Source organism: Alligator mississippiensis, chromosome 5 (genome assembly GCF_030867095.1).
Source record: "Alligator mississippiensis isolate rAllMis1 chromosome 5, rAllMis1, whole genome shotgun sequence".
Taxonomy (NCBI): domain Eukaryota; kingdom Metazoa; phylum Chordata; order Crocodylia; family Alligatoridae; genus Alligator; species Alligator mississippiensis.
Window position 1 is genome coordinate 136,540,256 of NC_081828.1, and position 27,546 is coordinate 136,567,801.

At 45.0% G+C, this 27,546-nt stretch overlaps 2 protein-coding genes across 2 annotated transcripts in view; both read left to right on the forward strand.

Annotated features, from left to right (window-relative positions):
• KIF15 (kinesin family member 15) overlaps positions 1-6,980 on the forward strand; it is a 54,515-nt gene extending 47,535 nt beyond the window's left edge. The window contains exons 31-35 of the mRNA XM_006274838.4: positions 196-268; positions 824-861; positions 3,555-3,720; positions 4,164-4,295; positions 5,902-6,980. Coding sequence (XP_006274900.2) covers positions 196-268; positions 824-861; positions 3,555-3,720; positions 4,164-4,295; positions 5,902-5,961 — 469 coding nt within the window. The 3' untranslated portion in view covers positions 5,962-6,980. The remainder of the gene's footprint in view (positions 1-195; positions 269-823; positions 862-3,554; positions 3,721-4,163; positions 4,296-5,901) is intronic.
• A 3,050-nt stretch (positions 6,981-10,030) lies between these two features.
• TMEM42 (transmembrane protein 42) lies at positions 10,031-27,074 on the forward strand. Its single transcript, XM_019483515.2, has 3 exons — positions 10,031-10,193; positions 22,271-22,417; positions 24,631-27,074. Exons 1-3 carry the CDS (start codon positions 10,038-10,040, stop codon positions 24,772-24,774), a joined length of 447 nt encoding a protein of 148 aa, XP_019339060.1. The 5' UTR covers positions 10,031-10,037; the 3' UTR covers positions 24,775-27,074.
• The last annotated feature ends 472 nt before the right edge of the window (positions 27,075-27,546 follow it).

Below are 27,546 nucleotides of genomic sequence, written 5' to 3' on the forward strand. Positions count from 1 at the left end.
CAAAAGATATTTAAGTAAAAAATCTTTAGTATAGGAAACTTCAGACTCCTTCCAGAGCTAGATTTTTTTGATGCATGATAACCAAATTTTGAACAAGCACAAAGTCAATCACTAGTTTATTCTGAGGCAGCTCTTGTTTTATCAGTAGTTTCTTTTGTGCATAACAAGGATGATTTTTTCTTTATATTTCTACAGGGATCACAAACATCAGAGTGAGGAGCATCTAAAAGAGACAGAGAAGGAAATTGCTGAAGAAAGACTAGCAAAGGTATTCTTTTTTTTTTTTCATATGATGTTCAGTTGCTTGTGTTATGCTTTGAAGTCCTGCTCCTCATGTTTTGTTCTGTTTCATATCATTGCAAAATTTCTGATGCTAGTGGAGGGGACAGTGCCTAATTTTACTTTATTGCTTCTACTGTAGTTTAAACCCATTGAAATTAAAAATAACATTAATATATATAGTTAAAGAAGAGTGAGGAAAATAAGACCCAGTAGCCTTGCTTCATTCCACTGGGACTTGTGGAGATTTTGCTGTTTCCTTTTTCTGAAGTATGCAAAAAGAAGGTAGCTTTTAAGTTGTAATGGATACTGTTTATGGCAAATGCTGAATAAGTTCAGTTCCTCAAATTATGAATTTCCTAGACATTATTACAGCATGGTCTTACAGCAGCACTGGCTATATGCAAGTAGCCCAAGGGATGAATTGTTGTGGGTATTTTTTGCTGATATGTAATGTCTTTCAGTGTATAAACTGAGCTATTTACATGCTTTTATAATGTCTGAATTCTGTAGCTATAACCCTTCCTAATTTGAATTTTTGTAGAATAAAGCAATGGAAGAAATACTGAAAATGAGATCTGAGTAAGTTAAATGCTGTTTGATACCTAGAAATTTGAATCATAGAACCCTTAAGTAATGTATCTGGAAAAAAAAAAAAACCCCAAAGATGAAGATTAGCTTTGCCTTTTAAAGTACAAACATTCGGTTCTTATTTCCATCAGTTAGGTGGTAGCAGTTCCTACATTAGCTACAAAACTAAAACCTAGATAATGTGTTCTGAAGTGTACATCTGTGCTTTCTGTTGTTTTTATAAGACTTTCAAAACCAACTTGTTATGGTACAGATTGCCAATCCCTTTAAAAATGCTTAAAATGCATGTGAACAGCTCTGCTGATTTTACGGGGACTGTTCATTTATGTTTCTGAATGCTATAAAGCATTACCTCCAACTCTTGGCATTTGAGAATACTGGCTGCTTCTGTGTTTTCAGAACTGAAATGATGGGCCTTGGGAGTAGAACAGAGTTCTAAATGAGAACCACATTTTGAAGCATGGGTCTTACCACATTATTGTTGTCAATATTTGCTGCTGAACATATATATATATAACTTCTGGTCCCACAAAACCTGTATTTAATTTGCTTATTTTTCTAATGTGCCTATTACTATAGTATGCTGGTGACGCCTAAAGTTAAATATTAACTTCTTTTTAAGCTTGTAATTGTACCATTTCTGTGGCTTTTCTTTTATCAAAGCTTGAGGGGCAAAAGCCCATGAAATTGCTGATATAAAGAGTTCCTTTTCTACATTCAACAATAGGGCTGTGCAAAGCTTTGGTCCCTGATTTGATTCAGCAGAGATTTAGCCTGATTCAGTGGCTGAATCTCTGAATCCGAATCAAATTAGGAGGCCCTTTAATCTCTCCAAATCAAATTGGAGAGATTCGGAAAGATTCGCTGATTCGGACATGGACGTAGCTTTAAATGTTATTTCTGCATACCTCAAGGCACCAGGCAACTCGTGAATGCTGCAGTGGTGGGGCAGCTGGAGCTGTCCCACAGGAGCACAGGGGCTTCCTAGTGTACTTGGCAGCAGACCTGGAAGTGGTCCAAATGCACTTCTAGGGAGCGCACAGGGGGGTGGGAGGCACCCCCTGGCTCGACGACTGGTACCTCCTGGGTCTCGGGGTGCACCAGGGGTCCCCCCACGGCCAATCGCCAAGCCAGGGGGGTATGGAGGGAACCCCTTGCACCCTCAGCGGCAGAACCAGGAGTGGATTGGAAGTATTTCCAGTCCAATTCCAGGTTTGATGCCCAGCTTGCGCGTGCGCACCGCCCCCCCCCCCCCCCCCCCCCCCCAACGCTCCTGTGGGATGCTCCATCTGCCCCAGCATTGCAGCGTTCATGAGCTGCACCTGGTACCTCAATGTATGTAGAAAAAACATTTAAAGCTGTGTCTATGGCCAAATAGCTGATTCGATGCTGCCGAGTCGAATTGGGGACTGCTCCAAATCAGTTAATCAAATCACTGTCCCCGAATCGGGCCGAATCTGAATCGAAAACGGCCCATTTCGTACACCCCTGTTCAAGTGCCAGTGGATCAAATTTAGTGACAGGCTAAAGATTTTTTTTTAAATTTGTTTTGGGGGGGTTTGCTATTCTGTTAGATTAAGAAGGGCTAAATGTGTATTAAGAGTTTCTTCTTATAACCACAGAAATTAAACAATGTGAGATCTAGTGTTTGCATAAAGGATATCTTAAGTGAAAGAGTTTCTCAAAATTTGTACTTTAATGCTGAGTTCTGAATAAAGGTATCTTCTCTCCCAAGTGTTCATTAAGGACTGGATTAATTAACTAGTCAAACTAACATTTTCTTTGAGTCTCTGATTTTCAGTTTAGTCTCTTGTGTCATGGTTTCATTAAAGTGTTTAGGGCTCCCTTACTCTGTAAAACAGCCTTCTGTTCTACAAACATTTCTTCTTGTGTTTATTGCATCCTAGGCTAGGTACAAACATTCAAAAAACCCAAGGCAGAATCTATCTAAATTACATGATTTCCTATAAGTGGCGTGGTTTAGGTCAGTAGCAAACAGAACACATATGCGGGTGTGGGAGAAGGGGCATGCAAATTTTAGGTTGGCTGGGGGGGGGGGGGGGGGGCAGCGGTGGTAGGAGTGCAGCGGCAGTAAGTGGGGAGCTCCCACAGACACCACCAGCACTGTCAGCGGGGGAGGGTGGCAAGCACCGACAAGGGGTCAGTGACCACCCACAGATGCTGTTGGCAGTGGCCAGCAGGGATCGCTGACCGCACGCAGATGCCATCAGTGGTGGAGGGGGGCAGTGGTAAGCCCCATTTTGTACGGGGTGCTTTTGCCATGCTCAGGGTGTGCATGTGCACCCCTTACATGTCACCCCTGTATCATATGCTCAAGAGGTCCCAGGTAGATAAAAGGTTAATGCCTATCATCTTCTCTCATTTTTTTCTGCTTTTTATTCCAGTATGGAAACAGGGAGTATTTTCTGCAGCAGAATGTGACTTGGACAAGCATCAGATTTTAAGGGAGGGAAAGTATACTCAAGGGGTTCTTGTGGGTTCCAAGTTTGAAATGGAAAACAACTTTTTTCCCCTGTATTGAATCTGAAGTTCATGAAGGCTACTGAAAGATCAGACAAAAGGACCTGTTAAAAATGATTATATATGGAGGGCTGAAATATTGTGAAAGGTATTAACACAATTAATTTTTTTTTTTTTTTTAATATTTAACATTTTGTTGACAGACTTGAAGAGACTAAAAATGCTCTTAAAAACACAGAGTGTGTCTGCCTTGAAATGACCATGGAAATAAAACGGACAAGAGCTTTGGAGTCTAAAGCATTTCAGGAAAAAGAAGAAATTAGATCAAAACTGGAAGAAACATATGAAGAGAGAGACAAAATTGAAAAGGTTACAAAAAACATGGGATTTTTCTGCTAATTGCTTGCAATAGAACTGCAACTGGGAGACTGAAAATTCATTATTGTTAAGTGGCAAATGATGGCCGAGGATTGTCTCTGAAAACATACTTTGTTTATTTTATAGTTTGTATATATTTACAGTACTTTGTAGTAGTACACTAATCAAATGTTGATGGAAGCTTGAGCACAGAAACCATAATAATTTGCAGTGCAGATCAGACAACTGCATTTTTCCAAAGAGAAAACTAATCCAATAGCTATAAGGGGATTGAATACCATGTATTCGAGTAAACCCATTAATACATTGCATGCTAGGAGTTTAAAGAGTGGTATTACTAATTTGAAAAGAAACTGCTTTCTTGAAAACCAAAGGGTGGTTTTTTTTTTTTAACAGAGTTCCAAACTGCATTCAGTTTTATTATCTGATTTCAGGAGATGGACTTTCTAAGGAAGCAAGTAGATTCACTCACTTTGGAGAATGGGAAGCTAGTAGGCCATCAAAACCTAAACCAGAAGATTCAGTATCTTGTGAAACTGAAAAAAGAGAATGTCAAACTTATTGAGGTATGTTCCAGAGATTTAGAATACAGATTATATTCAAAGTTTGATAGAGAACAGAGAAAATGTTTAATACAGCAGACTAAAATGTTCATCTGATAAGAATATTTGGCATATTGCAGTTCCATGCAGTCACCTGTGGGTCATAAGTGATCCTGATTCTTCCCTGATTTTAAAAATTGCAAATTCTCTGATTAACCACCCCCCACCCATGTTTTTCTATGATTAAAATTAAATGCCACTATATATAGATACCTATATATCAAGTTCGAAGCCTACTAGTGCCTCAAGTACTGTAATAAAATAAATTCTAAATACCTATAAATTTTGGCATTTGATTTCTTGGGGTTTTTTATTATGGATAATCAAGGCTCTCCCTGCCTCCTTCACTCACACAGGTCCAGCTGCGGCTGTGCACACACTGCTTTGTGGCACTGAGCAGTCCTGATATGCTGGTGCCCTGTCCATGCCATTGCCCCCCCCCCACCTCTTCCAGCCCTGCCAAAAGGGGACCCCCAGCTGCCAGGCCTATGGAGCCAGAGACCCAGGGCTGCAGCCCCAACTGCTGCCTGTAGGAGGCAGTGGCTGCTGCAGTGGAGTGAAGCATAGAGCCTGGCTCCCCCTCCCTCACAGGCCGCATGGATGCAGGCTGGCAGCTGTGGGCTTGGGGCACCCTGACCTGCTGCCCTTCCTCCATGACCTCTGCAGCCCAGCGGGTAGGACCTGGCACAGCAAGGCAGGAAGGCTCGGTGCTGCCTCCAGGAGCCCCATGCCACCATGGCAAGGCACCCCCTGCCCCCCAACAGCAGCAGGGGCGGCAGAATAGGGTTGTGGCCCCCGCTGCTGCCGAGGGACAGGGAGTGCCTTGCCGTGGCAGCATAAGGCTCACGGCAGCAGCACTGAGCCTCCCCGCCTTGCTCTGTCCTGCTGCGCTGGGTCCCACCTGCTGGGTTACAGAGGCTCTGTAGGGAGGGCAGGAGGGCGGAGAGCCCTGAGCCTGCATCTGCCCCCGCCCTGCGCATAAATCTGGGGGCACATGCTGTCTCCCCCCCCTCAGGAGTGCACACAGTGGCAGGGAGCCAGCCCTCCCACTTCCCCCAAAGGAGCTGTCTGCTGCTTTGTTTTGGGCCCTGCAACTGCACATTCCAGCCCCAGGGCCCAAGCCTTGCACACTGTCCAACTCCGTCCCTCCCTCTGTCCCTCACTATGGGGGACTCAGCACCCCCCCCCCCCCCCCGACTTACCTGTGGGGCACACATCATACCCCCTGCCTGATTGCCCTCCTCCCGCTTCCCCAGCCCCTTGCAGGCTGGCAGGAAAACTTTGTTTCCCATGTTTTTTTCCTTCAAAAGAGAAAGTGTGGGTTTTTCTCTTTAAAAAGAGAAAATCCGCATTTTACTGCATTTTTCCATGATGAATGGAAAACCCAGATCCCTGGTCATAATATCAGTTTCATCATCAGTGTCAGAATTGTTTCATGGAGCTACAGGATCCTTAAACAAGTAGTACAACTTTAAAATAAGTTGATTTAATGACTTTACATTTGAGATGAGCATAATCCCTTTGGACAGACATTCTCATAATACTAGGTACCATATTTTTCTCTTCACAGGAGGTTGAAAAACTGCGTATTGAAAATGCTGTGTTGAAAGAAGCGAAAAAATCTGAATGATGTAAGGAATTATAAGCTGCAGTACCACAGTTCCCAAATATCATTGTACAAAAATGTCCATTGATTTAAAAACCCAGAACTGCCTGTTTTATAAAAGTCATCCTTCACTGCTGAGCCATAGCCCTTCATCTGATAGATTCAAGACAACTAGGTATGTCAATCTGTGTATTGTGCCAGATAGTAGCTTTTAGTGGAGCATCAGTCCCAGCTCATCCAACAACTTTTCAGCGCCTTCTGAACGTCCTCATCCTGAAGGTGCTCTACAGTCTTATCTGAATACCCTATTTTGTGCTGAAAGACTTTGTTGCAATTGTGCCTTGTGAAGAAAAAGTGGTTCGTTTTCACTGAAACGTCTCATCTTATTTCTTTCTGTCCTTCAGATTCCTCTCCCCCTCACCCCAAAAACATTCTTTCTTCAGCAGATGAATTTGTGGAAAGATGCGAATTCCCACAAGCAACTTTTGTAATATTTTTATCTGTTTAAATAGTGCATGTTCATGCTGTTGTGATTAATCCGTCAAAAATTAATGCTCATTCCTTGAAAATATTTTGTACTAAGGCTTTTTCAACAAAGCAATAATGTCAATTTTAATAATAAACTGATATGTAAATAGTACTGTTAAGGTGGTGGAATTTGTGGTATTATATTTTTTTGCTCTCATTTTGCTCTCTTGTTTGGAATTCAGATGCTTTTAAACCTAACTTTTTTCTCTCCCTCTCTAAGCTTAGAAAATGACCTTTGCAGTGGTGGACACTGTTCTTACATTTGCTTTGTGGAGACTGCCTTCATTGCTTAACTTGCTTAAACACTATATAACTAATTTTTCTCGAGCAGAAGTCGGTCTTGTCACAATAGTGTTAATGTGTGGAAAGTGCATCTTCTAAGATTATAGCAGAACCTCATTAATCACACTGAGGATTTTACAGACTGAAAAATTCAGATAAGCAAAATGTAAATTAGTTGATATACCACAAAATATTCATTGGATAAAGATGTAATAAAGTTCATTGGATAAAGATGTTTGGGTTTTAGTATTTGTAGTGTATCTGTATTATCTTCATACGGTGAAGTACAGTAGTGACGAATCACTATTAAATATTTAAGAGAAAGGGAGACCACCATTTTGTGAATTGCAGTGTGTGACATTTAGTGAGATTCCATTGCAGTTGCCTGCAAAGTATTTTTTTTTCCCCAACTTAAATATGAATTTAATTCAAATATATTAATATTTGGTAGGAAAAGAACAGAGATTTGTTTTCTCCTTGGAGGCTAGATTGGAGCAGAGAACAGGGCAATTTAACCTCAAGTAGGTTCACCAGAAAATAGAAGGCTTTGGCTTGTCTTATTTAGACTAGATTAGGAAATAGCCTCTTCCCTCTAGAAGGATACAGCTTCTCAAGACTAGTGAAGATGATTGGACAGTCATTCTGCCTTTTTCCACAATACTTTTAGCTGTTTCACAGGGCCTGTAGTCTTCCAAGTGTGCAGATGCACACCAAAAAGGCGGGCTTGTTCCTCCGATATTAATGCTGCCATTCTTTAGTTATTTCCTTCAGGGTGTTATGCCATAACCCCCTTCCCCCAAGTACACACTTAGCTATGTCAATCTGAAGTCAGGCAGGGTAGATTTGTGCTTTAGAGACTAAAACAGCTTCTGATAAAGCCCATTGCTTACAAAAGCTCTGTTTTAGCTGTCTGTAACATGCAAATCGACCCCGCCTCCTGCATAAAATCTCAGACTAGCAAACTAATTTGAGGACCTGCCTGTGACCAGTGCTGTCTATCTGACACATTGCAGAATGCTCAGTATTGTAATGCAGCAGCAAATGCAGCTGTGATGATACCTGTAGACTCTTTGGTGTTTTAGGTCTATGATATCAATACTTCAATGTTTATGGAACTGCAGGTTTTTTTTTAAACAAGTCTTGTACATAAATAAGGATTTTGTTGTTTTATTACATATGAAAGACATGGAACTGTCATTTGGACCCACTCACATTAATTTCTATTTCATAGTGGGATGCATAAAAGGAAGTGAAAACCATTGTGAAAACAAACAAACAGAAGCAGGAATGACTACAGTTTGGACTTTTCTTCCTCATAAGCAGGCAAAACATGAGTGGATGTATCCTGTTTTTTGATCAAAATTAAAAGAAAAAAATACCTCTTTGTTAGTAACTAGTTTCATTTGTCACATTAAATTCACTGGGCTGAGGGCTTTTACTTTATCCAACAAAGTACAAGAGAAGCCAAACCAAGTTCCTCTGAACTATACACCATTTTACTGGGATGTTAAGTAGGCAACACTTACCATGAGCAGCTATATACAGCAGAGAATACACAGATGACATTCTCTAGGTGGTAAGGAAGAATCCAGGCCCCTCAATCTATCTTCATGAGTGAAGACTGTTCCAGACCCCGTGCCCCCATCTGCCTTTGTGTGGAGCAGTTTTGTACAGTTCAGATTCCTGCCCATTTATCTGAGATAACAACATCCCTTAACCAATTGAGCAGGGAAACTGAGTCATGACCTGTGACAATTGTTCTTTCTGGGGGTCATCTTGTTAGCATTGGGTGTGATCACTGGCCTGGTATCTCAACTCAGTGGAAACTGTTCCTCACAATGCATCTTTTCTCACTTGCTACTCATTGTGGTTCGGAGTGAACAGCTTCTGGGATCAGAGTACCTGTGAGAAGGAGTGTAGCGATAGACCAAGCACAGCAAAAAGGGAAGAGGGGTGTTGAGGGTTCCCCGCCAGTCATCGGTTCCCGTTATAGCTGTGAAGGTCCATGGCTAATGCAAGAGGTGAGGATTTTTGTGGGGGATAGCTTTTACTGGACCAGTTGTATAGTTGGGAGGGACATAGGCAAGCTTTCCTGTACCACAGTACTCTTCCTCAGGTCTCTGGGAGAGATCCAGACACAGCAGACCTGAGAGGTTACTGCTGGGGAGTCCTGAACATCCCTCAGCCCTTTTTGCTGTGCTGGGTCTAGCGCTACATTCCTTCTCACAGGTACTCTGATCCCAGCAGCTGTTCAGCCTGACTCACAAGTAGCATATGAGAAAAGCGGACTGTGATGGACAGTTTCAAGGGCGTTCAGATGAATAGGTAGGGACCTACTCAAATCAAGGTGGCAAACAGATAATTTCACCGGCCAACAGCAGTTCCAGCTGCTGTTTTCCCAGGCCTATTGCAGCCAGGGGAGGAAGAGGGGCCTTCCTCAGTGCTGATGGACTGAGAGAGCTGCCCTTTGTGCAACACTGCACCTTGCTGCTGATTTGTGAGAGGGGTGGGGCTGCACGAAGGGCAGCCCTTGGCCAATCAGCAGCAGCTGTGTCTGCCATCTTGGCTGCTCCCCTTGGTGCTGGTGGTTTCCCCCAGCAGGCTGCAAAGCTGGGCTGCAGTGGCTGCTGGCTTTTAGTATGTTTTTTGTTTCTGGTAATTCTATGGAAAACTGGAAACCACCGTTTTCCGCAGGTTCCACAAAATCATGACATTGTAATTTGAGTAAGTCCCTACACATAGGCCAGTGATCACACCAGATGCTAAGTGAGCCTAAGAAAGAAGAGTGATCACAGATCATGACTCAGTTTCCCAGCTCCCTACTGAACTGGCCAAGAGCTCTTTATCTCAGAGGAATGGGTGGGAATTCAGAAATCGGAGCCTGAATTGTCTAGAGCTCTTTCACACGCAGGCAGAGGAGTGAGAGTCTGGAACTGCCCTCACCTGTGAGGGTTGGTTCAGACTATCATGCATAGTTTGTACTTTGGAGCCTTTTGGCTCAGACCAAGACCCGGGGTGGAAGTGCAGCATCTGAACTCAAAAGCATCCCAGTCTGGGCCTTGCAGGTAGGATACTTGCTGAGGGACTAGGAGAGGCAGGGCGGGAAGCCGGGCTCCCGCCCGCTCGTGACAGACAGCCCTTGCAGCCAATCACTGGGTGGCTGCAGCTCCCTCCCACCCCGTGACAAGAAGCTCTAATCACGTGACCCGAGCTCCCGTTAGACACGGAAGAGCCGCTGGCTGTAGCCACGTGGTGTGTCCGCGCCGGGTGGGGACGGGGCGGGGGCTGCCATGCGGGGCGCGGGGCCCTCGTGCGCGGCGGCGGCCGGCCTGCTGGGGGCGCTGGCCGCCTGCTCCGCCAAGCTGGCTCTGGGCGCCGAGTATCTGCGAGAGGTCTGCGTGGCGGCCGCCCGGAGAGCCGAGGCGGCCGCTGGCCCCTGCGCCTGGGTAAGAGGTAGCTACTCCTTGGCGGCGGCGGGCGCGGGGCGGGGCAGGCACCGCCGTGGGTGCCCTGCAGGGGGCGGTGCGGAGCCTCTGCCGCCCGCCCCGCTCGCAGCCCGTCACGCTGAGAAGCAGCCGCTCCCCTGCAGTCGCACCCCTCCTCGGCGGGGCTTGGCATGATGCGCTGGGCTGAGGCCGCCGCCTGCCCCGGCCCTGATGCAGCGCTGCCAATCCCTTGCGGGCCGCGCGTCGAGTTGAAGCATAGACAGTCCGGGTTGGGAGGGACCTGTCATCTAGTCCAACCCCCTGCTTAAAGCAGCACAGTCCCCGCTTAGGTACCTGCACCCCTGCCTACGGCAGCTCTAGCCAGTGGCTTCCTGCATGAAAACGATGGTTTAGTCCTTGGCCATGTTTGCCTGCTGTCCTACAGGGAGCGGGGAGAATGGAGAGTCCCCAGGATTGTTTCCAACAGTGGGAAAGAAACAGGAGGTCCCTGTATCAAATCATTTGCAGGAGGTCTTCCAGGCTTGGCCCCAGAGACAGGCAGATCAGCAGCTTGTGGCCTAAATTGCTAGAGAGCGATTGTGGCTTTGTGTTGGCAGATGTTGGGTCCCTTTTCAAGGTGTCTGAAGATGTGGGAGCAGCACTTGCTTCCTGCCACAGAGCTCTCACCATGGAGGGGAGCGATAAATCTCCTAGGGAGAAGGGCAGGTTATCAAAGGCAGTCTTCACTGTTTGGTGACTTTTGGTGCCAGCATGCTGCTCTGTTTAATTCTGTTAGGGAGGTTTCTTAGACATAGATCTTATCTCAGGGTAAAGCTTCTGAGTATGCTACATTTATACATTAAGATAACACGTTTCCTTCACACATTCACTCTGAACATACTAAATGAGAATGCTCTTCAGCCTCCACAGCTTCTCTTCTGGTGTCGAGCATCTTTAATGACAGAATGTAAATTATGGTGGTGTTCCTTTAACAAGCCTTCTCAGGCCTGCCCTTTTCCTTTAGTAGTTCAGTGTCTGGAGATTAATGCCAAGGCCATTCTGGCTTGTGCTTTACTATAAGTCAGCAATTTATACTGCAGCTTTCTTACAGTTACCAGGAGACTGACTAATGCGTAAAAATAGCTGTCAGTATACAGACAAATAATAGCTTCAAAATATTCTGGTGACATTTTCATAAAATCATACAAGAGGAAAGCTAGCATGACCCGGGAAACCACCACAACCAAATGCCTTGTAACTTTTGAACATTCTTTCTGGAATAGATGGACGTTACTGCAGTTTCATATTACCAAGAAACAATTGTTCTTATTCCTCTCTCCTGCTAACAATTTCCTCCTTTTAGTTCTGTTGTACCTCCTTTCTCCTTTCAGTCATTACAAGAAAAGCTAGATGCAGCTCTTGATTTCCGTCATGTCTCCTCTCAGATGTTTTAAATGTCTTTGTAGAGGTCTCTACTGCTTTTGAACTTATTTGTTGGTTTTTTTTAGCCACAAGAATGCTTAAAATACATAGTGTAGGTAGTATCAGATATTTAGATGGATAAACATATACCAAAAGGTGTATTTATGCTTTAAACAAATGTTGAGACTGTAGGTATAAGCAATAACTAAAAATCATTTTTGAGAAGGGTTAGCGCCAACAAGTCATCAAACATGAGGCTGAAGTTGGTTGTTTATTCCTGGTTCCCTATTCCTTTTTCAAAGCTAATCTAGACCCAGTAAAAGCTTGTTATTAATGAATTATACATCCTAAGGAGAGAGAATTAGCTATTAGCTATACATATGTACTAATTAATATGTAAAATAATATCCCACATCAAGTACAGAGCCCTAAAAGGTCAGATTAGGATGGGATTATGGGGCAAAATACTTCTTCGGCCACTCCAAACTTCCTGTTGATGCTACTGGGGGACTGTCCCAAAGAACCCTGACCACAGTCCTGCCCAGCCCAAAGCACAGTTTGACTGTGCCAGGCTGCCAACTAACAGCCCCCACGCCCACTATACTAAGTATAACGGCTTGAATAAGGAACTGGCTTTGAGGCTGGGATTATGGCTAGAAATACTGGTTGGGCCACCCATCAAAATACCTCTGTGCCACCACTGTACTTAGCACAGTGGCTGGGGTGCTGTCAGTTGGCAGCCTGGTACGGCCAAACTGTGCCTTGGGCCGGGCAAGTCTCTTGTCAGAGATGTTCAGGAGTCCCCCAGTGGCACGGAGACCTGTTCCAGTAAAGTCTGACCAGAACGCATCGGACGCATCTGACTAGTGACTTGCCCAGCCCAAAGTGCGGTTTAGCTGTGCCAGGCTACCAACTGACAGCACCCAGCCACTGTGCTAAGTATACGGAACCGAATAAGGTACTGGATTTGGGCCTGGGATTATAGCTACAAATCCTTCTTGAGCCACCCCAGAACACGTCTCTGTGCTGCCAAGGGATACTGCTGGACATCTCTGACCAGACACTTGTCCGGCCCAAAGTATGGTTTGGCCGTACCAGCCTGCCAATTGACAGCACCCCAGCCACTGTGCTGAATACATAGACCCGAATAAGGAACTGGATTTGGGGCTGGGATTATACCCAGAAATCCTTCTCGGGCCACCCCAGAATACATCTCTGTGTCACCAGGGAATGCTCCTGGACATCTCTGACGAGAGACTGTGCTAAATTTATAGACCTGAATAAGGAACTGCAATTTGGGCTGGGATTAGAGCTACAAATCCTTCTTGGGCCACCCCCTGCCAAGCCCCTGTGGCACCAGAGGACTGTCCTGGACATCTCTGACCAGAGACTTGCCTGGCCGAAATTGCGGTTTGACCATGGGTAAGGTAACTAGTAGGGTGAAAGTGCTAGACTTTAGGAAAGCTGATTTCAATGAACTCAGGCGATTAGTCAAGGACGCACTGCAGAGTAGGAGTTTTGAAGTGATGGGAGCCCAAGAAGGGTGGCTGTGCCTTAAGGAAACGATCCTTCGGGCACAAAGCAAGACGATCCCCGAGTGAGGCAAAAGAGGGAAAGGGGCCAGGAGGCTTCCCTGGCTGACCAGAGAAATCCAGGGCAGCCTAAGGGACAAAAGGGGAGCACATAAAAAGTGGAAACAGGGAGAGATCACCAAAGATGAATATACCTCCTCTGCTCGTGCTTGTAGGAGGCAGTTAGACAGGCCAAAGCTACCATGGAGCTGAGGATGGCAACCCAAGTAAAAGACAACAAGAAATTGTTTTTTAGATATATAGGGACTAAAAGGAAGGCCCAGGGAGGAATAGGACCCCTGCTAATTGGGCAGAAACAATTGGTGACAGACAGAGGGGACAAGGCTGAACTCCTCAACGAGTTCTTTGCCTCAGTGTTCCTAAGCAAGGGGCACGACAAGTCTCTCACTGGGGTTGTAGAGAGGCAGCAGCAAGGCGCCAGACTTCCATGCGTAGACCCTGAGATGGTGCAGAGTCATTTGGAAGAACTGGATGCCTTTAAGTCGGCGGGCCCGGATGAGCTCCATCCGAGGGTGCTGAAGGCACTGGCCGGCATCATTGCAGAGCCACTGGCGGGAATATTTGACAGCTTGTGGCACACGGGCCAAGTCCCGGAGGACTGGAAAAGGGCCAACGTGGTCCCCATTTTCAAAAAGGGGAGGAAGGAGGACCCGGGCAACTATAGGCCAGTCAGTCTCACCTCCATCCTTGGCAAAGTCTTTGAAAAAATTATCAAGGCTCACATTTGCGAGAGCCCAGCAGGACAAATTATGCTGAGGGGAAACCAGCACGGGTTCGTGGGAGGCAGATCGTGCCTGACCAGTCCAGTTTCTTTTTACGACCAGGTTACAAAACGCCTGGACACAGGAGGAGGGGTAGATGTCGTATACTTAGACTTCAGGAAGGCCTTCGATACGGTATCCCACCCCATACTGGTGAACAAGTTAAGAGGCTGTGACTTGGATGACTACACAGTCCGGTGGGTGGCGAATTGGCTGGAGGGTCGCACCCAGAGAGTCATGGTAGATGGGTCGGTTTCGACCTGGAAGGGTGTGAGCAGTGGGGTCCCACAGGGTTCGGTCCTTGGACCGATACTCTTTAATGTCTTCATCAGTGACTTGGACGAGGGAGTGAAATGTACTCTGTCCAAGTTTGCAGATGACACAAAGCTATGGGGAGAAGTGGACACGCCGGAGGGCAGGGAACAGCTGCAGGCAGACCTGGACAGGTTGGACAAGTGGGCAGAAAACAACAGAATGCAGTTCAACAAGGAGAAATGCAAAGTGCTGCACCTAGGGAGGAAAAATGTCCAGCACACCTACAGCCTAGGGAATGACCTGCTGGGTGGCACGGAAGTGGAAAGGGATCTTGGAGTCCTAGTGGACTCCAAGATGAACATGAGTCGGCAGTGTGATGAAGCCATCAAAAAAGCCAATGGCACTTTATCGTGCATCAGCAGATGCATGACAAATAGGTCCAAGGAGGTATTACTTCCCCTCTATCGGGCACTGGTCAGACCGCAGTTGGAGTACTGCGTGCAATTCTGGGCGCCACACTTCAAGAAGGATGCAGATAACCTGGAGAGGGTCCAGAGAAGGGCCACTCGTATGGTTAAGGGCCTGCAGACCAAGCCCTACGAGGAGAGACTAGAGAAACTGGACCTTTTCAGCCTCCGCAAGAGAAGGTTGAGAGGCGACCTTGTGGCTGCCTATAAGTTCATCATGGGGGCACAGAAGGGAATTGGTGAGTATTTATTCACCAAGGCGCCCCTGGGGGTTACAAGAAATAATGGCCACAAGCTAGCAGACAGCAGATTTAGATTGGACATTAGGAAGAACTTCGTCACAGTTCGAGTGGCCAAGGTCTGGAACGGGCTCCCAAGGGAGGTGGTGCTCTCCCCTACCCTGGGGGTCTTCAAGAGGAGGTTAGATGAGTATCTAGCTGGGGTCATCTAGACCCAGCACTCTCCTGCTTATGCAGGGGGTCGGACTCGATGATCTATTGAGGTCCCTTCCGACCCTAACATCTATGAATCTATGAATGCCAGGGTGCCAACTGACAGCACCCAGCCACTGTGCTAAGTACATGAAACCGAATAAGGAACTGGATTTTGGGCGGGGGCTATAGCTACAAATGCTTCATGGGCTACGCCAGACCACATCTCTGTGCCACCAGGGGACTTTCCTGGACATGTATGACCAAAGACTTGCCTGGCCCAAAGCACATTTTGGCCATGCCAGGCTGCCAATTGATAACACCCTAGCCACTCTGCTAAGTATATAGACCCAAATTAGGAACTGGATTTTGGGCTGGGATTATAGATAGAAATCCTTCTTGGGCCATGCCTCTGTGGTTAATAGTTAAGCTTTTGTTTATGGAGTACCACTGTTCCCCTTTTCCCTTGTAATAAACTTGTTTTAATGTAACATTTGCTAGTGAGTGAGCAGGTTTCTTTAAGTTAAACACCCAGTTTTAAGTTATTTTACCAAGTTTCTGGGTGGCGGCTGGAGGTAAATGTGAAACACTGTTGAAAAATCTTTAGGGGCCTCTATATGCATGCTCTGGGGTGGGGAGAGGGGTGCTTTAAATAGAACAGCTCTGAGAGCCACTCTAATTAAAGCATACTCAGTGTCACATGTATTTGGCGATCCACGCTTCAAAATGGCAGTGGGGATTGTCCCAGGGACACCGGGGCTATAGGGAAACCCCGGCCCAAAACCAACAAAAAAGGAAGCACCTACTTACCCCTTGCAGGAGCCGAGGACAGCAGAGGAGTGGACGCCGGGAAATCACCCGTGCGTTTTGTTAGCCACACTCACATCCAGCTGAGAGCGGGTGACGTCAGCGAGAGACGTCACCCGGCAGGAATAAAGTGCAGCCCCAGGAGCAGCACCGGGAGGCTGCAGGAGACGACGGAGCCCACAGGGAAGCCTGAGGTCACAAGCGGGCACACACGGGGTTTCTCTGCCTCGGGCAGAGAAAGCTGCAGCAGCGCCGGGAGCGGCGAGAGCCACAGCTACGAGAACGCCAGCTGCGGAGCTGACGAGAGAGCTGGTAGGGGAGCGGAGGGGGAACCGGTTGTGGAGCCGGTGGAAAAGCCAGCAGGGACGCCGGTGAAGGAGCCAGTGGAAGAGCTGGTGGGAAAGCCGGCAGGGACGCCAGTGAAGGAACCGGCTGCGGAGCCAGTGGACGAGCCAGCTTGGACACCGGTGAAGGGACCGGTGGGAGAGCCGGCTGAGACGCCGGTGCAAGAGCCGGCAGGGAAGCCGGTGAAGGAACTGGTGAGAGAGCCGGCAGGGAAGCCGGGGTGGAAGCCCTCAGGGGCAACAGGACCTCGGGTCTCGTAGTCCTCGGACCAGAGTCCAGCTTAAGACATGGAGCCAAGCTGGTCGGGGACGAGGGAAGAGACAAGGCGGGGTCGGTTAGAAGAGACTGAGAGACCCACAATCGAAGGTGGCGTTGGCCGGGGTGTAGGGGAGGTTGGAGCCCCGTGAGTGCCCGCCAAAGGCGTGACAGCACTGGAGGCTGCAGCGAAGGGGGAACCCCACCACTGAGGGTCCAGATAAGGCCGTGGCTAGTGAGTTTCAGGGATCTGCCACCGTTGCCCGGGGCACCCTCTGGGGGCCGCCCACAGGACCGGGGCAAACCCGGAAAGCCACCCGAGCCAAAGCAGCCCAAGAATGCCTTTTGGAACAGCGGCAGGCACAGGGATGCTTAAACAAAGCTGGTTTGAAGAGCTTTAGTTAATGGCTGCTGCTATTTTGAAACATGGGCACAGTGAATGCAGTGGCTGCTGGAGTGCGCTAATTAGCACGCTTCAGCAGACTGACACATACTAAATACCATGCATTGGAGCAGAGGTCCGTCACTGGTGCCCTGTATTTGCATGTAGCCATTCGTCCTGCCATCCAGCACCTGGTGGAACAGCAACATAAAATTTTTAAAGGTTGGGTATCAGCTGGCAGGCCTATACTCAAACAACTAGCATTGCGTTGAGCAGGGACATACCGAGATTTCTCAGGATGCTCCTTGGTCGTTGGGACATGCTCTGGGATGATTCCATGAGGGTTTTGCCCCATGAACTCAGCAGAAGGGCACCTCCTTATTGGTAGCAATGTAAATAGCACATTCGGATGTCGAGTAAATTAGTGCCTGGCACAGCCAAAGCATTGTTTGGACCAGACAAAACCACAGTTAAGGGTGTCCAGAAGAATTCCCTGGTGCCAAAGAGGCATGGCATGTGGTGGCGCAAAAAGAATTTCTATTGTTAATCCCAGCCCAAAATAAATGCCTTATTCGAGCCATTATATTTAGTGCAGTGGGCATGCGGGTGGGGCTGCAGTTAGCAGCTTGGCATGAAGAAACCGCACTCTGGGCCAGGCAAAACTCTGGTCAGAGATGTCCAGCAGTCCCCCAGTGGCACAAAGACATGGTCTGGGGTGACCCAAGAAGGATTTCTAGGTATAATCCCAGCCCAAAATCCAGTTCCTTATTCAGGTCTGTATACTTAGCACAGTGGCTAGGGTGCTGGCAGCCTGGCACAGCCAAACCATGCTTTGGGCCAGGCAAGTCTCTGGTTAGAGATGTCTAGCAGAGTCTCCCCAGTGGCACTGAGACATGGCGTAGGGTGACCCAAGAAGAATTTCTAGCTATAATACCAGCCCAAAATCCAGTTCCTTATTCGGGTCCATATATTTAGCACAGTGTCTCGAAGGGTGGTGTCAGTTGGCAGCCTGGCACCACCAAACGGTGCTTTGGGCCAGGCAAGTGTCTGCTCAGAGATGTGCAGGAGAGTCCTCCGGTGGCATAGAGACATGTTCTGGGGTGGCCCAAGAAGGATTTGTAGCTATAATCCCAGCCCAGAAAGTTTTGTCATATTTTTCCTGAATTTTTTCCCTTTTTTTTTTTAATTAACTAGCTAATTGTTGCTAATTTGAAGTAGTGATGACAAACTATCTAGTTTGTATCTCTTCAAAAAATAAGTTGTTTCTTCCAGCTGCCTTTTTCCCTGTCTATCTTGAATGCGAGTTACTACCCTTTTTTAGTCATAACAGTAATTTTAAGCAAACACGCAAGTGTTCCTGTGAGTGACTGAAATTTTGCAGGAATACAGTTCTTGGTCTAAGATGTTTCCGTATCCTGGTGGCTGTGTTAAACCTGCACATTCTTACTCAAAGAGCATCTCCATAGCAGCCATAGGCAGATGTAGCAGTTTCAGTGAGTTGAAGTGCTCTGTATTTAAGAGCTACAGAATGCAAAATTAAATGCTGAAATGTCAACCATCACTCTCAGGATCAGGAAAGTGGTAGCTAAGGCAAAAAATAGATTACTTCTTCCAAAGGGGTCATGGTTTGCATTTTACCTGAGATAAGAGTGATATACATCTTTTTCCTCCTCTTTTTGTCACTTGAGTCAGGAGGGTGATTTCATTTTTGTAAGCATGTAATCAGATGTGTTCTAGCTCTTGTAAAGCCAGTTTTAAGAGCAGCCATTGAGTTATTAGGCTGAATACTTCACAGAGTCCTTAGGAGGAAGATTATATTTCCATTCTTTCGTTTGAAAACATGTACAGTTCTTGTAAGAAAATTAAGCCTACAGCCACATAGGTGTACATAGTTTTTTAGAAATGTCTCCTCTGTGCAAGACCATCAGGACTCATAGTAGAGATTATATCTTTTATTAGGCAACAAGATTTTTGCAAAAAAATTAATTGCAAAAATTTTTTTTTTTATTTCCTGATTGCCTTTTCCTCAAGACCAACACAGCTACAACCTGGATCCTCTGTCCAAGCAGCATTCTGCAAAGAGTTGTTTCTGTGAATATGCTTACTCCAGAGCACAGATTGCTTGATTTCACTGCCAGTGGGAATAAGTGGGTCCTGCTTTAGAGAAGGGTTAGCAAAGCACACTGCACAAAAAGGTTCCATTTGAGATGGAGATTCTCTTAAAAGATTAACTTTGAGGCCACAACAGGCTATTATGAGCATCTCTTGATAATAAAAAGTGTCTTTTGTGGCAGGCACATTCTTTGATTGGTTTTTAACACAATATGTTGAAGTAGTTAAGATGTGGAGGATTTGTTTTTTTTATTTCTGTATTCCCACACTGCCCCGTCCATCAGCAGCATTATTGCACCTGGCTGCCTCTCCTCTTAGATTCTCCAGGCAGGCTTTTGCTCTTTGAGGAGCTCCTCAGCCAGTTCATGAACAAAGAGTCATCCTTAACAAACAAAGCAAGCAAAACACAACCCTGTTGTCCTGTCCCAGACACTGGGAGGAGACCTCCTGTGGCTCAAGCCCTAGCATAGTAGTCTGCCCTCTGCAGCCAGCGATTCAGCCCGCTGGCTTGCTTCTGGCTCTGTCTGAACTGTTCCCTCACAGTTTGTTGCCCTGTTGCTCTTCTCTCTGACATTTTTAAATTCAGTGAGCCACTCTCTTATCAGCAGCCTCCCCATGAATGCATCTATTCAGTAGAACTGGCTGCTGTTTTTAAGGAGATGCGACACCCTGTTATAACTATGGAGATAAACAGTTTCTTTGGAAACTAGGCTGATTCAAACTAGGAAACTAGGGCAGAGAGCAAGGCTCTGGAGAAGAGATCAGCACAAAGCAAAGCAAATTCCACACCACAGCTCTGCCTTAGTATGGCCACCCCATCTCTCATTGACCCCCAAGACACAGCCCCATGCTCCCTAAAAGGTGAGTGGGGTCTGAGTACAGTTATCCACTCAAGATAATTAGTGAGCATGGGGAGGGTGAGAAGCTCACCCCAGGAATGGTGTGGGTTTTCAGGAGAGCTCAGCATGGACTTGACTCCATCAGGTTGTGGGATCTTAGGAAAAAACTACTTCACAGCTAGGGTATCCAGACTGGAATAAGCTCCCTCCAGAGGTGGTGCAATCGCTGACCCTGGAAATCTTCAAGAGGGAACTAGATAGTCACCTTGCGGGGGTCACCTCACCCCCAGTTATCTTTCCTGCTTGGTACAGGGGGCTGGATCTGATGATCTTCCAAGGTCCCTTCTGACCTTACAATCTATGAATCTCCTTCAAGGGAAGTTAAGTACAGCCTAGGCAAACATTTGTCTGAAACAGTTTAGACAGGGATGATTTTGCTTAAAACTGAAGGTTGGACCAGCTGACCTTTTGATGGTCCCTTCCAGCCCTGTTTTTTATGATCCTATGAATTGGTCTGCCGTTGAAGTCAAGGAAGTTTTACCCTTAATTTCGGAGAGAACAGAGTTAAAGTTAATACTGACTGCTTTTGAATGTCTCATCATGAGTACCTTTAGGGTCAACTTGAATTGAGCCCACTGGAGCAGAGTCCTAACAGTGGAGAGCCAATAGTGATGACCAGTATACAATTATCATGGTAACTCAGACCTCCAAGCTTCAGCATCACCATCAAGCTGTAATTGAAACATGTCTGTAAATCCAGCAAGCAAGTCCTGTAGAATTATTCCATGGACGTTCTCGAATAGTTCTGCTGCATGGTCTCTCGTCTTTAATCTTGTTCGCAACATATTTGGGTTTCAGAAAATTTTGTTGGCTCCCCAGCTCCTGCTAAACAATATCTCCTGACTGTTAACAAAGAGCAGTTAGTCCCCATAGAAAAGACAACACCTTTCAGGTGTGCTTGTTCAAGGGCTCTTACATTAATGACCACTTCAAGATTGATCCCTTTTAGGTGTTCAGTGGCATCCAGGATACATTGCATACCATGAAGGCATAGCCATTAATTTAACATGTAGACAAAGCCCTGGCTTTTCAGCTGCCAACATGTATGTACTCAAGGGATGTTTGCTGGGCATTTGGAGCTGCAGTTTCCTCCCTGATCTGCCTATATACCCACATCAAGTACATAACATCTGGTGATTAATGCAGACACACCTCAGGGACAATTTAAATGGTGGGGGAGTGTGGAAGTTTACAAATATAGGACAGGGCTCTTAAGCAAAACTGCACCCCTTTTCCAAACAGAGGTCCCAGTCTTATTACCAGCATTGCAGAAGGCAAAGGGCTATACTGTACAGAGCTTCTTGCAGGCTCAGACCTATGTTTTACTTCTAATACAATCAGAACTTAAGCGTCCATTTTTGTCCATCAGATTTGTCTCAAAACTGTTATTTTTTTAATCCATGGCTTCAGTGGCCAGATTGAATTTAAATATTTGCTTTCTAGGATAAAGCACTCTTTGAACGTGTGCTATTCCCTGAGCATGCAAAACAATTTAGAGTAAAACTTACTCCTCAAACATCAGCTGGTAGAAGAAGCATGATTTGGCTCTGCCGTAATGGCCCTTTGCGAACGCTGTTAGAGTAGCTGTTAGGAGGCTTGTTAGGAGCAGTGATTTGATCCTGAATTCATTTTAGTCCAAATTCCATGCCATGCTGCGGACAGATGCTGGACCAAATTCAACTCTTGCTTAAACAAAATTAACTCAAAGATACAGTACTCTTATTCAGGTCTTATGCTCAGGCTGAATTTGGACCATTTTGTATGGCTGGAAAGAAGTGACTTACATGTATTAGACCCTGAATCTGAGATCTTCCTAGATCCTGTCCTGTTCCTTCCCTTCAAATCTCATACCCCACCCCTTTCTTGTCAGTATATGTTTTTCATATACTGTGTGGGACCTAGTTTTACACAAAGCATGAGCTTCTCCTTCGTGGTCATGAAAACGTCAAGGCATTCAGTGAAGAAAAGGAATTCTGGGTGGCCAGCACCATGTAGGGATCAGGCCTTCACCAAGGAATTCTTTGTTCAGGAAAGGGTGGTAGAGAAAAGAACCATTGTTCTGTTTACTCAACTTCCCCCGTTATCTGTTTTCCAGATTTTCTTTCCTTAGTCGTAAGGGAAGGAGGAGGAATGGGTATGCGAGGTACAGCTTCGGTTTAAAATATCTTAATTCTCCTTTTTTTTTGGAGTCACCAACATTAGCCTGCTAGTAACAATGGAAGCAAATGTTGAGAGCTCACCAAATAACATTTGTAATTTGGGTCCAGATAATTTCACAGGTTGTGCTAATTTCGCTTTCCACGAGAGGTTTCTGAGATAGTTGGGAAAGTGAATTTGAGGCAAAATATGTACGTTTCTCCTGTTTTGCAGTTACATGTGCTGCTCCAAGTTGGATGTGTTGGCCTGGTATTTGCCTGCAATGCAGTCATGTGGACTTCCTTTGCAAAAGCCCTCCGGTATTCCTCTTCCTCAGCTACTGCCACTGTGACAACAACAGCTTCCAACTTCCTCTCTTCTGTGAGTAGAACTGATTTAATGTTGTAATGCCATAAGGATGAGTTACTAATGACATATGATAAGATAATGCCATTCTGGATAAACCTATGTCCATCTAGTTCATTTTCCTGTCTCCAGCAATGTCTGGCACCACTTAGGCCAGAGGGAGATAAAAGAGCCGTTCAATAGGCAGATACAAGATAATCACATTGCATATCAGCTCATTGGCCTCTTTCCTGACAGAGTTTGTAGAATTTGTCTTACTAATTCATTTAGCAAAGGGAATTATTCATCCCATCTACAGCACTATCAAGTTCAATAACTTCAGAGTTTGTCATTATCTTCTATGTGCCTGCAGTAAGATGTGTGGACCTCTGAGATAGAACCAGGACACTCTGTCCTGCATCTATTGAAAAACCTTTCTTTTTAAGAAGCCCAGAGCTAAAACCATCCCCAGTTTTGGTTTTAGAGTTATTGCCTGTAGGCACGAGGAGAATACTACACTTCCGAGTTTCCCTTCCTTCTGATAACTCCTAAACTGAAACATTCATCTCACTTCCCTATTTTAAATAACCCTTGCCCAATTTTCAGCATAGATCCGAGCACTAGGTACCTTTCTGCTGACTTCAGTGGACTTCAGGTTAGCCTCCTTTGGTTCCAAAAGATATAGACAAACTAAAAATTAGTCGGACAAAACAACAAAAAAAACTAGGGTCTGTGGGGATTGAGCTATAACAAAGGTATGAAACAACTGAATACAGGTTGCTGGGCAAAGTGATGGCCTGTAGTGAAAGGGAATGGACAGTCTACTAATATTGTAAGGCATAAATACTGGGAAGGCATCCTGGCCCCTTTGAAATCAATGGGAATTTTGCCATTGATTTTAGTGAGGTAAAGATTTTATTCTTGAAGGGGAGATGAATTTGGAAACTATAAACCAGAGTCATGGGATGAAAGTATGAATGAGATGAAGTTAAAATGAAATTAAGGCTGATTATGAAAATAAATTGTTCTGTATTAAACTATGGAATAGTCTGTCCAGATAGTCCCATCACTTAGAGCCTTTACAACTAGGTTGGACAAAACAACAGGGACCAATCCTCTACCAGCAGGAATAGGGACTGGATGATCTTGTACAGTGGCATTCAATCCTGGCCAGCTCAGGAGCAACATGAAGTCAGTGTTAAGCAAAGAGCCATAGCAATATATATTCCCCTAGATGAATTGTGCTGCCTGCTGCAATTCAAAAGGAGAAAAATGACAGTGCAGTGGGTAACATTTGCAGGACCCAACAAGGAGAAAATGTTGTAAAGGTGGTGAACCTCTTCACTGTTTACTGATCATGGAAAGGTACCTGGTTTACGCAGCCTAAATAAACAAACTTAGATAACACTTTCTGCAAAGAGCCAGTGCTGATAAATTGAAGGGCGTCTTGTGTCTTGGGAGCTGCAGTCTAAACCAGGGATATTAAACATCCAGTCTGCAGAGCTGTTGCATCTGGCCTGCCAGCTACCAGTGGGCTGGGGAATTTGAGGTATAGCTAGCAGAGAGCATGATCTTCTGCAGAATCCATAGCTGTGGGGCCCCAGTGGACATAGCTATCAATTGCAGGGATTGAGCAAGGGCTGTGCGACACAGCTCTCATTCATCCTGCAGTCACTTGGCCCACTGCTGCATAGCCAGTTGCTACTTGCACCAGTTCTGCTGATGGCAAGCAGCCACCTGGCCCTCAGCTGCTTGCTCCACTTGCTGCTGCAATGCCTACTAGCACAGCCACTCCTGCCAAGGTAGCCACTGCCAGACCTGGCCCTTGAGCCCTGCAGTCCAGATCTGGCCCGAGGCACAAAATGATTTTGACACTCCTGGTCTAAGTATTCTTGCTCCTGTGTGTCTTTTCTGATTTTCACTACTGTACCACTGATTAGCAGCAGGCATTTGCAGTAGTTTTATCAGGCAGGTGTTATACTAGGCATCACTGCTGCCACACTCGCAGAAGTTCAGCAAGCTGATATCTCACTCGGTACAATTCTGTTGTCTTGTGAGACAGAGAGAGGCCTACTGATACTAGGCATCATAGGATTGCTCCTCCAGGAGCGTGATTCAGCATGCTATCATAGGCTTAAAACTAGCAATGCCCGTTTAGACTAGCTACAAACTGCCACCAAGTTGTTGTCCTGCAGACTGTTTTGTTACAGCTGTCACCTGTGAACGTGTTTCTCATTCTTTTTGTGTAGGCCTTCCTTGGCAAGCTGCTGTTTGGAGAGACCCACACGCTTTTGTGGTGGGCAGGGATCACCATGACACTCTGTGGACTTCTGCTGCTGCACACAGCTCCATCTCAATCAGAACAAATACAGTCTGAAAAGAAGGACAAATAGACATTAGCAGGGCGCAGTGTTAGCTGAGGTAACACGTAAAGAACAGTCTCATGACAAAATCAGCCTCCAGGCTTCTTTCTTGTAAGTGGATGTCTGACTGGCAAATTGAATGATTCTGCACCTTAGGTTACGTTATCTGTTAATAGCCAAAGGACTGACAGCAGGAATGGATTACAAAATTTACACTTTGCAGTGAAGTATATGGGTATACTGACCTGTGAGGTGCCTGGCATACTTCTGCATTCTGGGTAAATAATAATGTTCTGCACTATTGGCAGGTGAATGTGGAGTCAAATGGACACTGCTTTCTCCAAACCAAATAATGAAGCAATTACTGTTGCATCTTAAATGAGGCAAAGCTGTGATACTGCCTTTCAGACTTACTGAGCTAAATTCTTCTGTTTATGCCCAGGTAACTTCTCTGAAGCGTGACTGTACTTTAAAAGGCCATTTTGCTAAGACACTGTGGTGATGCAAAAGAGCCATTGAATTCCCCTGGTGAATTCTTTCCTCTTCCAGGGTGGAATTGTTCCCCTACTCCTAAAAGTTCCAGACAGTTGGCCTTCTACCGCGGCCATGGGGAATTATTCTACAGAATGTATTTAACCAAAACTATGTAAATCTGGCCCCTGACATTTAACCTAAGCACTACTTTTCTTGATTGCATTCTAGGAGGCCTCATTCAACCTATGCACCACCCTTACAAGTTCCTCTCCTTATTAAGGAAAATGTATGGGCTGTTGTAATGTGTCTGGCCTTTCATCCTTGATCAGCCAAATTAATTCTTTCCTAGTAAATAAATTGCACTAGATACCAGATCAGTTTGCTTGTTTAATTCTCTTGTTATGTCAGTACTGGTCTAGGTACAGTGTTACCAGTGTTACGTTACGGACCATGACAGTTTTCTTTCCTGTGACCACAGAACTGTTCTATTTTTGGATAAAAAATCAGGTGCAACATTGATGTCCAGGTACATTTTCTAAGGTTTGACACTGCTTTCACAGAGGTTTATAGAGGGGTCACCAAAGAATTTTGGAAAAAAAAGGCAAGGGAATGAAATGGAGAAATGTGGAATCCTAAGTATTTCAGTAAATGTTTTTGTACTGAAATGGGCAGAGCTTAACAACTAGTTAATTTATTGTCTGTCCTTTCTACAAGTAAGAGAGAGAGTCTTCAGCGTCCGACCCAAATCCATTGCAAAGACTTTGTTGAATGTATGTTAAATTGACACTACATTCAACCTTTGGCAGATGCTCTGGGCAAAAATTCTCTTATTTACAAGTAAATGTAAACTCTGAATTGTATAGCTACTCTAAATTCTCACCACTATTTCTGACAGGTTGCTCTATCGCTTTAGTTTTAAATAGATTCGTAGACTCTGAGGGCCAGAAGGGACCATTGTGGTCATCGAGTCTCATCTTTTGGATGAAGTCTGTAACATTTTTCCCTGAAGCTGGATTAGAGCAGGTCCTTTAGAAAGATTTCTAATCTCGTCTTGAAGACCCCAAGCAATGATGACCCCAAGCTCTGCTGGTAAACTATTCCATTCTAATGTTCCCTCACAGCTTGGGGAAATGGCATCTTATTATAGCATTCCTTTTGTTCCTTTGTTTTAAAAAAGCCTTCTTACCATCTTTTATGTCAAGGAAAAGGTGGCCATTGTTATTTCATCAATTACTTTGTTTTTTCATATTACTTACCTAGATTTTTTTTTTAATGTGTAGCATTTACTACATTTAACTCTTTAGCATCCCCATCTCCCATTCTTTCAATAAATTTTTTTCTGTTCCATTGCTACTTTTACATATCCTTTTAAGCAGGATGGATTTTTGAGCAATATAATTGTTTTTGTATTTGTAAAATCATGATATTTTGAGGGATTCAAGAGAATGTCCTTGAAAATTTTCCAGTTTTCTTTAATGCTTTCACTTTAAATGTAATGTCTGCAGTTAGTTATGCTGACAGTTGCTTTGAGCTTTAGGACATTAGCCCTTTTAAAATTCAAAGTATAGATATCACTGCATGGTGCCATTTTGTGTTTGCACTAAGAAAATGTAACCACATCATAATCACTGCTACCTAGGCAACTGCTAATTTCTAGGTCAGTGAATAACTCTTCCTTGTCAGAATGAAGTCCAGTGTGTATAGGTTCCATGTACATATATTACTACTGTAGAAAGTGTAATTATAAAGACATGTGGATTATTTTTTCCTTTGTATTTTGCTAAGGTATATTTAACAATAATCCTAATTCAGAGAAATGATCATTTTAAATTATATAAAGATTTGCATTTCTGTTCTGACTGTTTCATCATTTTGTACTGGGTTCCTCAATTCATCAGCACCTTCTTTTAATTATGTCAGGTGAGCCGTGTTTTTAACATACTGCACATTTATAAAATATGAGAGGTCTTACTCTCAATAACTATGATGCTCAGGGGGGTTCCTTATCTGATTTGCTGGAGCTGCAACTTATCACATCAAATCTAAAAAGTATATTCTACTCACCTTGAAAAGCCCTTCTGAAAAGGATGTTCTCAGTGATTTTGGTTGATGTCAGCAAATTCAGAAAACCAAATCTTACCCAGGGCCAATATACATCAGCCCTGGTCAGTATATATCCCAGCTTCTTCTTATTGATGACTGCTCAGTGTCTGGTGAGTTTAAAGATGACCTACCTAGAAAGTAAAGGTAAATTTAGACTGCTTTTCTTTCTAACTTATAAAGTAGTCCTAAAAAGATTTCCTTTAATGAAAGCATTTGGGGTGTGGA